This window comes from Canis lupus, chromosome 1, assembly GCF_048164855.1.
Source record: "Canis lupus baileyi chromosome 1, mCanLup2.hap1, whole genome shotgun sequence".
Classification (NCBI taxonomy): Eukaryota; Metazoa; Chordata; class Mammalia; order Carnivora; family Canidae; genus Canis; species Canis lupus.
This window is the reverse complement of record NC_132838.1, coordinates 109,726,915-109,740,342: the sequence shown is the minus strand read 5'-3', so window position 1 is coordinate 109,740,342 and position 13,428 is coordinate 109,726,915. Positions and strand designations below refer to the sequence as shown.

The 13,428-nt window shown below is 55.7% G+C and overlaps 1 protein-coding gene and 1 long non-coding RNA gene across 3 annotated transcripts; one reads left to right on the top strand and one right to left on the bottom strand.

The window, feature by feature from the left end:
* Nucleotides 1-221: 221 nt before the first annotated feature.
* LOC140624677 (uncharacterized) lies at nucleotides 222-3,641 on the top strand. Its single transcript, XR_012024153.1, has 3 exons — nucleotides 222-619; nucleotides 2,388-2,958; nucleotides 3,196-3,641. It is a non-coding gene; the product is annotated as an uncharacterized lncRNA (long non-coding RNA).
* A 1,056-nt stretch (nucleotides 3,642-4,697) lies between these two features.
* Nucleotides 4,698-8,267, bottom strand: GNG8 (G protein subunit gamma 8). 2 transcript variants are annotated; one of them, XM_072811539.1, is made up of 3 exons: nucleotides 6,677-8,267; nucleotides 5,074-5,159; nucleotides 4,698-4,888 (listed from the first exon to the last, which is right to left on the bottom strand). In XM_072811539.1, the coding sequence occupies exons 2-3, from the start codon at nucleotides 5,155-5,157 to the stop codon at nucleotides 4,760-4,762; spliced, it is 213 nt and encodes a 70-aa protein (XP_072667640.1). In that variant the 5' UTR covers nucleotides 5,158-5,159; nucleotides 6,677-8,267; the 3' UTR covers nucleotides 4,698-4,759. The 2 variants fall into 2 exon arrangements, with proteins under 2 accessions (XP_072667640.1, XP_072667586.1); XM_072811485.1 differs by lacking the exon at nucleotides 6,677-8,267 and adding an exon at nucleotides 6,277-6,360 and having other exon boundaries at nucleotides 5,074-5,176.
* Nucleotides 8,268-13,428: the final 5,161 nt, after the last annotated feature.

Sequence of the window (13,428 nt, the reverse complement as noted above, 5' to 3'; positions counted from 1 at the left end):
GAGGTCCCTGGAGCTGGGTCAGTGACCCACACCCTTCACCCCACTTTCTGAGAACCCTGTCATCCTGCCCAGCTGTGGCCACACCCACAGCCAGGGCCAGAAAGGGTTCCTCTTCCTTCAGGTGCCTTGGGTTGAGAGGTTGCCCCAGCTGGCCTATGAGGGGGTGGCCTCCAGGGTGGCAGAAGTTGGGAGAGGAATTGTTCCAGGTGGGGGCATCAGTCTTCCTCCTTTCCCACTGCTTGGACAGGACTCAGGTGTCCTCAGAAGGACCAGGGACTGGGGCAGAAGAGGGAGGACAGCTCAGAGATGATAGAAGCAGCCAGCCCATACCTGGGAGGAGAGGGACATGGGCTCCTGGGGGACTGGTGCGCAAGGCGCTGTGCTGACGTATGAACTTCATGTGTGGGTCTCTGTGATATTGTGGGACCTGTGTCACCGAAGAGAGCATTGTTTTTTATTTTTATTTATGTATTTGTTTATTCGAGGCAGGGGAGGCGCAGAGGGAGAGGAACAAGCAGACTCCCTGCTGAGGCTGACTGCAGACCCCGAGATCGTGACCCGAGTGAGCCAAAACCAAGATCAGATGCCCAACAGACTGAGCCACCCAGGCGCCCCAGAAGTAAGTGTGTTACCGTGAGGGGGTGCGTGTGCACTGTGGCAGCAGGTGGGCATTATTTGCTCTCCAGCCTGTTTGTACATCTGTGTCTATTCACGCATCTTGTGTGTCTGTGCATGTCTGTTTATTGTGGGCTCATGTGCTTCTTTATGGCTGTGTCTACCCGTGGGTGTCCACTCGCGGACAGGCTGCCCAGCGCCGTGGGAAGAGAGCGGAACCTCCCCTCCAGCCCCCTGCCAGTCGCTCACCCACTGTGTGACCCTAGAAAATGACTTCTCCTAGCTCAGCCTTGATGTCCTTCATCAAGTGGCTGCCATGCCCGTACTGGGGTGTGGTGTGCGGATCAGACACAGAAGCCCCCCTGCCTGCCCTCCAGGAAGCCCTCAAATACTGTTGGCGTTATTATTCGTTCAACAAACTGTCACCCCCTTACTGTGTGCCGGGGGCGAGGGGCACAGAGGGGCTCGGAGGGCACCATCCGATGGAGGCATGTCCCCAAGTGGCATGTCACAGCGATGGGAGAGGAAGGTCAGGGCGGGAGCCTGGGCAGCCAGGTCGTCGGCTGAGTCATCCGCAGCGCTGGGTCTGTCCCACGCCCGCCGGCTGGCCTGCGTCTCCAGCTGCCTGCCCCGGCCTGCATCTGACATCTGACGTGCTGTTGAGTGAAGGCCTCACTTTGCCCGGGTCCCGACCCTCTCCTGACTCCCTGCTGTCCATCCTCCTGACCCTGCCCTGGGAAGAGGCTGGCCCCACCTTGTACACACACACTGGCCCCTCCCCATACACACACACACACACACACACACACACACTGGCACACACCCCATCAGCAGCTCATACCCGCTGAGCCTATCTGTCCACCCATGCCCTCCTGCTGCTGCAAGAAGTTGCCGTGTATCCATCCTGACCTGTCCCTCATTGGCAGGTGCCAATGCCTTCAATCAGGGGCCATTTTTGTGGTGCCTACCGCCCTTTCCTGAACCCCAAATGGGCTCTTGCCTACCTCCCTTTCTGCTTCTCTTCCCTGCTCACAAGGGCTTGGCCCTGCCATCCCTCCCCTGCCTTTGGGCCTGTGCTTGTCACCTAGGATACCCTCACTTCTGTCCTTCCAGCCCCCCCAACACCTCCAGCCCCCCACAACACTCATCCATTGGCCCACTCCAACCTCAAGCCCCAGCTGGCCAGGTGATGTCATTTCCCTGTACCTGATTCTTTTTTTTTTTTCCTGTACCTGATTCTATGTCTGTAAAATGGGGATAAACAGAGTCCTTTTGGGGGTTATCTGAAAATTAAGCGAGGTGGGGCTTCAGAAAGACTCCAATAAGTGATAGTCATAGCTGTGGCTGGGGGGGGGGGGGCTGCCCCTCCCCCAGGCCCCCTGGGCAGAGCCAAGCACTGCTAGGAGCAGGTGGGGTCCAGAGGGAAGACAGAATGGGAGGGCCAGCTAACGGGCCCTCAGCATTTGGGGATGCTGTGAGGGGACTGCTAGCAGCAAACACTTCCTCAGGCGGTCACCCCTTTGCCTCTTGGCCTGGCTCTGACCCCAGAGCTGACCTCACAGCTGAGGCTGGCCGGAAGGAATAGCAGGTAACCAGAAGCTGGTGCACTACAGAGTCATACCCACTAACAAGATTATCCAGGTTTGCATGCATGGATGCTGGCCACCCAGGACCTGCCCTGTCTAGCTCATCTAGCACTGCCCTTCCCCACCTCCCTGCCCAACCTCCTCCAGGTGGACCTCCTTCCTGCCCACCCTCCCTTCCCCACACAGGGTCAGCCAGTCCCCTTCCTTCTCCTGACTTCCATCCCCCAAGACCAGGAATGTGAAGGAAGTTGGATCTACACTACACAGCCCAAAGATTTCAGGGCTAAAAGGACATCCCAACAATTGAGGCTCAAGAAATCCTTACACTCTCGAAGTGCAGAGCTCTGGATCCTCACCGGACAAAAGAACAGGATTCTGGCCCCACAAAGCTGAAAGACTCCAGAATTCCAGCCTTCTGAGGTCCTGCAATTCTAGATTGATGCCTATGCATTTCAGGTTCTAAGATGCAAGGATGCTGGGTCTGAGAATTCCAGAATCCTCTGGCAACTTCCCTCCCAGCATCCATCCTCCCCAGCCCCCCCAGCTCATCCTTGGCTCTCTCTGTCCCCAGTCTCCCCCGGGGCTCCCACAGACATGATGCAACTAGGCTGGAGCCGGCTGAGAGGGGTGGGAGGCAGGAGGGAGATGTAATTACAGCTGCTCCTGCCTCAACCCAACAGGAAGCTCAGAGTTGGGGCCCAGGGGACCCTAATCCAATGTGAATAATGGAGCACTCGCCAGAAGCACACATGGCCCGGTGAGCCGGCTCCATCCAGATCCAGGGGTCCAGCCCCTGCTAGCCCCAAGCTGGGGAGCACAGGTTTTAGTCTGGAGGAAAGAGGAATTTGGGGTGAGGAGATGGGAGGGGGGTCTCTAACTTGGTGGCCCTCCAGCCAACCAGGTAAGATGATTGACCAAACCCACAGCTCACCCAGTCTGCATCTCTCTCTCTCTCATTCCCTCTCTCTCTCTTTTTTTTTTTTTTTTTTTTTAGATTCTATTCATTCATTTATGAGAGACACAGCGAGGCAGAGATGTAGGCAGAGGGAGAAGCAGGCTCCATGCAGGGAGCCCGATGCGGGATTCGATCTCAGGACCCTGGGATCACTACACAAGCCAAAGGCAGACGCTCAACCACATAGCCACCCAGGCGTCCCTGCATCTCATTTTCAACAAACATTCAAGAACATTACACGTTCCACTGTAAGAAGCCCCTGACACAACCTCCATGATAAATAACAACTGGCACCCAGTCTTCTTAGCCAGGAGACAATAGGGCACGGTGGAGACTTTAGTGAGCTAGAAAGCCCAGATCCCATCTCCCAGCCTATGGTCACCCAGAGGGATAGATGGGCTTGAGGTCACCCAAACTTCCAATTTGGGAGAAGCTGCAAATAAAGACTTTTAAATGAAGTACTCCTGTTTTTCCATTTGGGAGCCAAGTCAAGAATATTTTTAAACATTATGTAGGCCAAAAGTAGAGAACCCAAAAAAATAAATAAATAAAAGACAAAATAAAATAAATAGAACTGCAGGCTATAAATGTCCTGCGGGGCACCAATGTGTGAAGTGAGAAACATAGGGCAGGAGCCAGAGCTGTCACAGTCACCCCTGTGTCCCCAGAACAAAGAAATTACTATTGAAGGAAAGAACGGTGCACATTAATCTGTCTCCTCTCTCTAGCCACATTTCTCTCTCCTCCTGGTCCCCAAATTTTATTACCATTCTGTCCCAGCTCAGATGTACCCTCCTCCAGGAAGCCCTCCCTGACCCCCTAGGCTGAGTCAAGAGCATCCTCTGAACTCCCACACCCCAGCCCAGCCCACTCTGTGTCATCATTATCTGGGGATAGGTCTGTCTCTCCTACTGGATACTGAGCCCCAAGAGGGCAAGGTCAGGGCTGTCTCCGTGACAATTATGTGCCCAGCTTCACTCAGCAGGGGGCTGGTCAAGAGCAACCAGAACAACAGAGATCAGTGCTAAGGACAGAGGTAAGCAAGCCTGTGGCAGGGCGTGGAGTCATTCAGGGGGTGAGAAAGGCAGGATGAGCACAGAGGCTCCTAAAAATCGACAACCCAAGGGAGGAGAGAGGCTAGTTCAGGGGTTTCGGGGTTCCAGTGCTGGATGCCAGTCTTCACCCCATTCCCTCCTAGCTGTGTGGCTTGGAGTAAGGGAACTCCTTTGGCTGTTTCCTCATTTGCAAAATGGATACTATACTAGCAGCCCAGCTGCGGAGCTACTGGAATAATTAAACAAATTCAAGATCGTGGAGGGCTCAGTGGAGGTCGGAGCCCAGAGGGCTCATTTCCCCTCCCTCGCCCCCTCTGCATCCACACCGCACACCCTACACACTCCTGCACACCCTCACCTCCCAGCACGCTCCACACACACACACACACACACACACACTCAGAAGGGATGAGAAGGGACACAGGTTCCCCCACGATGCCCCAAGCTCCGGGCGTGCCTCAGTTTCCCAGAAAGCACAGGCACTACCACAGTCACCACGTTTATTGGATTCATACTTTGGCCCCGGGAGGGTAAGCTGTCGGGAAGACTCAGAGCAGGACGCAAAAGAGGCGCTTGTCGCGGAAGGGGTTCTCCGCGGCCGGCACCGGCGTCACCAGCGGGTCGTCTTTGGCGTGCGTCTCGCAGAAGGCCAGGAGCTCGGCCGCCGCCTGCGACACCTGCGGGCGCCCGCGCGGAATCCGTCCTCGCCCGAGGCCCCGCCCCGACCACGCCCCCACCGAGCCCCGCCCCCGGGTCCACCCCAGCTGGGAAAGGAATCATCCCGCGGGCCCCACCCCCAGCAGCGCGGGGTGCGGTCCCCCGCCCCGGAGCCCCCGCCTTCCACCCCAGCGCGTCCCCGCACCTTCATGCGGTCGAGGTTCACCTCCAGCTTCAGCTGTTCCACCGTCTTGCGGGCCTCCGCGATCTTGGCCATGTTGTTGGACATGGCTAAGGGTGGGAAGAGCCTAGAGGCCGGCGGGAGTGGGGGGCTGAGAGCGTTAGGCTCGGGCAAGCCTGGGGCCCCAGGTGAGGGTGGCTGCGGTAGTGGGGCCCGCGACGGGGTTGGGGATGCCAGAGCGTACGGAGGGGGTGCCCAGAGGTGGAGGGAGGGACAGGAAAACGGGGGGGGGGCGGAGGAGGAATGAAGAGACACGCACAGACGGGGGTGGGGTGGCAGAGGCAGGCCAAAGCAGGACGTGTGGGAGGAGAGGGGTAAGAGCGGAGGGTGGAGGGTGCCTAGGATGGGGTACCCAGGGCCAGGTGCAGGGAGGGACAGGAGGGGCCAGGGGAGGCAGGAGGGAAGCACGGATGCGAGGCCGCCCCGCAGGTGGAGGGAGGGACCCAACGAGGCCACAGGTGCTGGATCAGGATCCAGGTGTCCTGGGCCCCCCGGGGACCGAGCAGGAGCCAGGAGGGGGGCCTCCCCAGGCCAATTAGCGGTGGCTCCGGGGAGAACAAGGAATTAAGATCGCGGCGGGAAAGGCGCAGAGGGGGCCTCATTAGGGCCTTGGCAGCAGCTGCCCCCTCCGGCCCCCTCGGGGCGCTCCCCCACCCCAGCCCTGGCCACCTCAAAGGCTCCTCTGCTCATTAGCAGCCGGAGAGAGGGCTGGGGGGTGGGGGGCGGGTAACCCAGCCAGGACCGGGGAGACGGGCAGGGAGGATGGATGGATGAAGCAATGGAAGGAGTAGAGGGAGGGGAAGACAAATTGAGGCATAAAGAAAGGGATGGAGTGATCCAGGGGGACGGAGGCACAGAGGGGACGGTGGGGGGACAGAGAAGGGGAGGTGGGGGGTCCGGGAGGGATGGAGTGAGGGGGTGGGAAAGGAGAGAGGGACGATCGGAGCGGCAGAGAGAGGCACCGCGGGGATAGGGGACAGAGGAGAGGAGGGCTGGGGGGACAGGGAGAGGGAGGTGGAGGGGCGGGGGCAGAGACTGGCTGATGGAGACGCGAAGTAGAAAGTCATTCATTCGCTCACTCATTCATTCATTCCCAGGCGGACAGACCATGGCTGCAATCTGGGGCAGAGGGATTAACTGCGCGGTGGGGAGACCCGAGCCTCCTACCTGTTGCAGCTCCGGCCGGGCTGGCGGGCAGGTGGCGGCTGGGAGACCGCGTCTGGGTGTCCCCCGCTCCCAGGCCCGCCCCGCCCCCTCCCCCGGGGCGCAGCCCCTGAGGCCCGCCTCCTCCCGCTGCCACCGCGCCGGCCCGCACCCTGGCCCCCTCCCGATGTCCTTCCCCTTTGTCTTTCTGTGTCTCTGTCTCTCCCTTTCTCTCTTTGTCTCTGTCCCTCCGGAACACGCACGCACACTCACTCACAGGTGTGCCCCACACCCCACACTTACGCCAGGTCACACACACCCCTCCTGTGAGGCCCGTGCAGCTTGTCCCCCCCCATCACACGTGCTCTCCCACCCTGTCACAGCTGCCCCCCGGGGTCACCCCACCACAGACGGCCCCCCTCACATGCAGGTGCCCGCCACCTCACTGTCTCACAACACCCTGGTGTTCCCCACAGAGTGTCCTACAGTGCCACAGTCACGCGGCCCCTCAAAATGTCACGCAATGTCTCACAATGTGTCAGATGTCACGTCATCCCCAGTGCCACCTGGCACAAGCACAGATACACTATCTTAGAGTATCAAAGGTGCAAACGGAGGTTCGCCCCGTGTCACACACAGTCTCTCAATGTGTGTCCATCACACACATTCACTGTGTCAGGGTCTCACACTGGGACATGGAATTACACGACATCTTTGTTGAGCACTGTCACTCAACAGCACATGGTGTTACACGGTGACACGCAGTCCCACGTCCAGGGATCCCCACATACACACTCATGCTCACTTTTGCACAGTCTACTGGTGTCACACACAATCTTACACCATCCCTCACAGAGTGTCCCCCCACACACACCCCATCATGCAAACGAGCTCCTGCTGAGCCCCTCACAGTCCCCGTTACCCTCAGCTGTCACCACCCTCACCCAGCAGTCTCGTGTATTGCACACTTACACGGGCACAAGGTCTCTCACTCATGTTCTCATCTGCTTGTGCCCTGCACGGTCACACAACCCCTGGAGGGCTGTCACAACGCCTTGTGTGTCTCACTATCCCACATGATCTGTGTCACACAGAGTCACACGGCTTCTCACAGTTCACCAGTGTGGTTGACATATGCTGTCACACTCACACGGTCCCTCTGTCACACCTATTCCCCCTTGGGCCTGTCACACCGACTTCCCACGCCCCTTCTGGGTGTGTCATACTCATTCTGTCTCACCCTCTGTCACACACGTTTGCCCGCATGACACACACAGGCCCTCATGTCTCCCCACGTTGCACACTGTGCCACACAATCTCTCGTTCCTTCATAGTCTCAATGTCACCACCAGCCCCACGAATAGTGTCTCAGGCAGAGCCAGCCTCTCAGGGTCCCACGCAGTCACCTGCATGTGATCTTTCCCATCTCACAGGCACAGCCGCACACAACCTTTCGGCGTAACACGTGGTTTCACAGTCACACCCTGTGTCTGGTGGTCACAAAATCTCCCCAGGTCACACAGCCACACAACAACCTCTAGCGTCACGCACAATCCCAAGGTAGTACACGCTCATACTATCTCTCGGCGTCTCACGCCATTCCCCGGTATCACCCAGGGACACTCAGTGTCTCTCCTTGCCCTCGCACACCCCTGTGGGCGCCCACACTCAACCCTCCGGGCCTTCTTGCGACAGCCCCCGGATGACCACACGGGGGCGCTCGCGGCCCGCCGCGCCAGAGCCGTAGGCGGAGGGATATTAGGGCGGGCGGGAGAAGCACCCCCGGGAGGGAGACCCGGACGCTGCAGGGCGCAGGGGGCTGGAGGCCAGGGCGAGAGACTGAAGCTGAGAAATTCAAAGAGAGGTGGGGAGAGGCAGAGAGAGTGGCAGAGAGAGACGCAGAGACAGAAATGTGGAGAGATTGAGACCTAGGGACTAGGTGAGAAAGAGACAGGGGGTTGCAGAGACAGAGACGTGCCGGGTATAGGAGAGACACACAGGAACGTAGAGAGCCAGAGACAGCCAGAGACACAGAGGCGGACAGTCCGGCTCGCACACCGAGCAGCCCACAGGGGCTGGTGGCGGAGGCGGGGCCGGGGCGGCCGGGGGCGGGGCCTCGGGGCGGGGGCGGGGCGGCCGGGGCGGGGCCGCGGGGGCGGGGGCGGGGTTCCGAAGGGGCGCGTCCGGGGCGTACCATTGGGGGCGTGGGCCGGAGGAGGCGTGCCCCGAGGGGCGGGGTTGGGGAGAGCCGGAGGTGCTGCAAGGAGCGTCTCCACGCAGTCAGCCGGTCCCAATTCGCTTTTTATCGCCTAGACGGGGAAGCGAGAGGGGCGGGGAGGGGACAGCGGGCCGGGTGCCTGGTGGCGATTCCATCTGAGAGTATCGGACCCTGACTCCCCCGCCGCCAACCCCGCAGGAGACACGGGGCCAGGTGGGGGAAGGGAACCGGGCTCACATCTGGAAAGCATCAGGCGCGCCGGACGTGCCAGGGCCCCGGGCCCGGCTGCGGAAGGGGGGGAGGGGAGCTGGGGCGCCCTCGTCCCCCCCCTTAGCGGGGTCTGCCGGCGCCGGGGAGGGGCCTGGGCTTGCGCCGAGCCTCTGCGCCTCCCGCAGCTGGTTTCCATCAGCAGTTTTTTGGCCCGGGCCGCCCCCAAGGAGGAAACCCAGCTTAGAGTGGGGGAAGACAGGGTGACGACCCAGGCTCCTATTCCCCTCCCAGACGGCAGCCAGACGCTGGGGGACGGGGGAGACGGACCGACGGACGCTGCTTGAAGCGTACACAACCTGCATTTCTCGCCCGAGCTGCAGACCCCAGCCGTCTCTCCACCCCACGCATGACTTTAGTTTCCAGGTGTGCAGTGTGGTGTTGTGCTGCAAAGGAATCGCCCCAGCCTCGTGACAGCCTAGGATCAGTGGTATTATTGTGACCATTTTTTAGAGGGGGAGACTGGGACCCTGGATTCGGCTTCAGTTCTGGCTTGAATTATTCAAGAAATGTGCAGTGAACGCCAACAGTAGGGTCAACTACCCAATCGCCTGCTGTATATTCCCAACTGGAGGTCTGGTGGGTCTCACACGGCACTGACACTGAGCTCCATCGGTTGCACCCGCCAAACCCTCTTCTGCAGCCTCAGCCATCTGAGAGTAAATCTTTGGGGTCATTCTTGACTTCCCTCCCTCCCTGGCACCCCAACTGACATAGTAACAAATGCCATTAACTCCAGCTTGGGACTGTCCTGGGTGCCCAGTCACTTCTCACCTCCTCTGCTGCTCGCACTCTGGTCCAGCCACATTCCTCACTGGCTTCCCTCATCCTGGTCCCCACAAAGCAACCAGAGGGACCCTGCTTGAAATAATCTCCCCAGATAATAGCAAGTGTTAGCAAGGAGGTGAAGTTGGAACCCTCACATACCGGTGGTGGGAAGTAAAATGGTGCAGCCACTGTGGCAAGCTGCCTGGCAGTTCCTCAAAAGGTTAAGCTCACCATGTGGCCCAGCAATTCCTTCCCAAGGTATCTACCTAAAAGAAACGAAAACATACGTCCACCCAAAAACTTGTACGTGAACGTTCATAGCAGCATTATTCATAACAGCTCCCAAGAGGAAAAAGCCCAAATATCTATCAACTAATGAGTGGAAAGATTAAATGTGGTCTGTCCAGACCATGGGATAGCTTTGGCAATAAAAAGAAACGAAGCACTGAGACGTGCTGCCTCAGAATAAACTTGGAAAACATCATGCTAAGTGAAAGAAGGCGGTCACAAAAGGCCACATATTGCATGATTCCATTGATATGAAATGTCCAGAATGGGCCAATATATAAGGACAGGGAGTCAGACTAGTGGTTTCCAGGGCCAGGGGATAGTGGAGGATTCATCATGGTGAGAGTTGCACAACTCTGTGAATCTACTAAAAGCCACTGAACTCTATATTTTTTAAAAAAAGATTTCATTTATTTATTCATGAAAGACAGAAAGAGAGGCAGAGACATAGGCAGAGGGAGAAGCAGGCTCCCTGTGGGGAGCCCAATGTGGGACTGGATCCCAGGACCCTGGGATCACCCCCTGAGCCAAAAGCAGATGCTCAATCACTGAGTCACCTGAAGCGTCCCCGAACTCTATATGGGTGAAGTCTATGGTAGATGAATTATATCTCAGTAGAGCTGCCTCCCTCCCTGCCCACCCCCCAAACCTAAGTCCCTCTTGTGCTCAGCATTCTCCCTCAAAGTAAAAACCGAAATCCTCGCCAAGGCCCATGCGGCCCCACACAATGTGATGGACCCGACCATTCTCGGGCCCCCACTCTAGCTATTCCCACCACTGTTGTCCGACCCCCAAGACCTTCACAAGCTTCGTTCCCCACATCCTTCAGATCTCTTTTCAAATGACACTTTCTTAATTAGACCATCCCAATCACTCTATGTAAAATCACAGACTCCTCTGCTCCCCCATCCCACCCAATTCCCTCATATCTCTGCTCAGTATTTCCCCATAGTCCTTACCACCTTCAATAAATCATAGAATTTATGTATTTATGTCAACACCCCTACCCCCCTCCCCAGCTCCCATCCCTGTAAGCAGTTCCTTTTGCACCCTTCTAGGGATAATCCGTGTAGTGAATAGGCTATGCAGGTCAGTGCTTAAGAACATGGATGGACTCTTAGGCAGCCTGAACTTAAATCTGGCTTTGTTACTTACTGATTTACTTCAGGCAAGTTACCTACCACCTCTGTGCCTCAGTTTCTCCATCTGTAAAATGGGCATAATAGTATCTATATATCTATCTAATATGCTGTCCACGTTGTGAGGATTAAATGAGTCACTGAGATTAGACTCTGGCATGCAATAAATGCTCAATTTATTGGGACGCCAGGGTGGCTCAGTGGCTGAACATCTGCCTCTGGCTCAGGTCGTGATCCTGGGGTCCTGGGATGGAATCCCACATCGGGCTTCCTTCAGGGAGCCTGCTCCTCCCTCTGCCTCTGTCTCTACCTCTCTCTCTCTGTCTCTCATGAATAAATAAATAAAACCTTTTTTTTTAAATGCTCAGCTCAATTTATTGTTAGCTTTTTTGTTTTATTTATTTATTTATTTTTAAAGATTTATTTATTTATGATAGACACACAGAGAGAGAGAGAGAGAGGCAGAGACACAGGCAGAGGGAGAAGCAGGCTCCAGGCAAGGAGCCCGATGCGGGACTCGATCCCTGGACCCCAGGATCATGCCCTGGGCCAAAGGGAGGCACTCAACTGCTGAGGCACTCAGTCGTCCCTGTTTTATTATTTATTTTTTTAATTTATTTTAAGATTTTATTTATTTATTCAAGACAGACACAGAGAGAAAGAGAGACAGAGACACAGGCAGAGGGAGAAGCAGGCTCCATGCAGGGAGCCTAATGTAGGACTCGATCCCGGGTCTCCAGGATCACACCCTGGGTCGAAGGTGGCACCAAACCGCTGGGCCATCGTTGCTGCCCCAACTGTTTTATTTTGTTTTGTTTTGTTTTATTTTTAAAAGTAGGCTCCATGTCCAACGTAGGACTTGAACTCCCCACCCTGAGATTGAGTCACATGCTTTACCGACTGAGCCAGCCAGGTGTCCCGCTGCTACCTTTTTTTTTTTTTTTTTAATGAGTAAGCACTAAAATCTTAAAAGAGAAGGAAGATCATCCTTTTGTACTTCAACTATTTTGGCTACTGAGTGGTCCAGTAGCCTTACACAAGTCCCTCCCCCTTTCTGAGTACAGTTGCCTCCCTTATGGAACGGAGATGGGGCAAATATTCCCAAAGGCCTGACAAGCAATCACTTTTCCTGGCAAACGTTCAAAACTGACTTCTATTGATTGGTACTCTACAGGAACTTTTTTTTTTTTTTTCTGTTTTGTTCCTTGCTATTTCCCCACTGCCTCCGTGGGCACTAGACATGCAGGTGAGCATAGCAGGTCTGCTCTCTGTTCTCTGAGTTCAAAGCTACAGAGAGGTGGACCCACCCGTGTAGACACAAAAGTCAAAGAAGCACAAATACCATTCTTCAGACTGTAGTGTCAGGAGGAGTTTGGGTCCTAGCCTTAGCTCCCTCCTCCTTGCTGTATGATCAGGGTTCTAATGGACCCTCCCCAAACTTCTACTTACCCATCCATGAAATCGGCATGATTACTGAACTTATCCAATAGAAATATGGGCAAAGGGTGTGAACAGGCAATTCATAGAATTAAAAGTGGTTCAATAAACATACAAAAGTATGTGTTGCCTCAAGAAAACGGGGAGTGAAGGGCACCTGGGCGGCTCAGTGTTAAGTGTCTGCCTTTGGCTCAGGTCGGATCCTGGGATGGAGTCCCACATAGGGCTCCCCTCAAGGAGCCCACTTCTCCTTCTGCCTGTGTCTCTGCCTCTGTGTGTCTCTCATGAATAAATAAATAAAATCTTAAAAAAAAACAGAGGAGACATGCTAATTAAAACAACACAGTTTTCCCCCATAAGATTGGCACAAATGTTTGGTAAACAGGTGGGAAAATGGGCATCGCAGGGGCGCCTGGGTGGTTCAGTCTGATTAAGCGTCTGCCTTCAACTCAGGTCCTGATCTCAGGGTCCTGGGATTAAGCCCCACATTGGGCTCCCTGTTCAGTTGGGAGCCTGCTTCTCCTTCTCCCTTTCCTGCTCCCCCTGCTTATCCTTGTACTCTGTCAAATAAATAAAATCTTCAAAAGAAGAAAGAAAGAAAGAAAGAAAGAAAGAAAGAAAGAAAGAAAGAAAGAAAGAAAGAAGAAAGAAAGAAAATGGGCATTTCAGAAATTGCTGTTGTAAATGTCAATTGAGGGCACTCTTAGTGGAAGGAAGTGTGGCAGTGTCAATTAAATGTTCTTAAATAGGGGCACCTGGGTGGCTCAGTCAATTAAGCATCTGCCTTCAGCTCAGGTCATGATCCCAGGGTCCTAGGATCGAGTCCCACATCAAGCTGCCTGCTTCTTCCTCTCCCTCTGTTGCTCTTCTTGCTTGTGCTCTCTCTCTCTCTGTCAAATAAATAAACAAGATATTTTTAAAAAATAAAAGTTTTTAGGGGATCCCTGGGTGGCGCAGTGGTTTAGCGCCTGCCTTTGGCCCAGGACGCGATCCTGGAGACCCAGGATCGAATCCCACGTCGGGCTCCCGGTGCATGGAGCCTGTTTCTCCCTCTGCCTG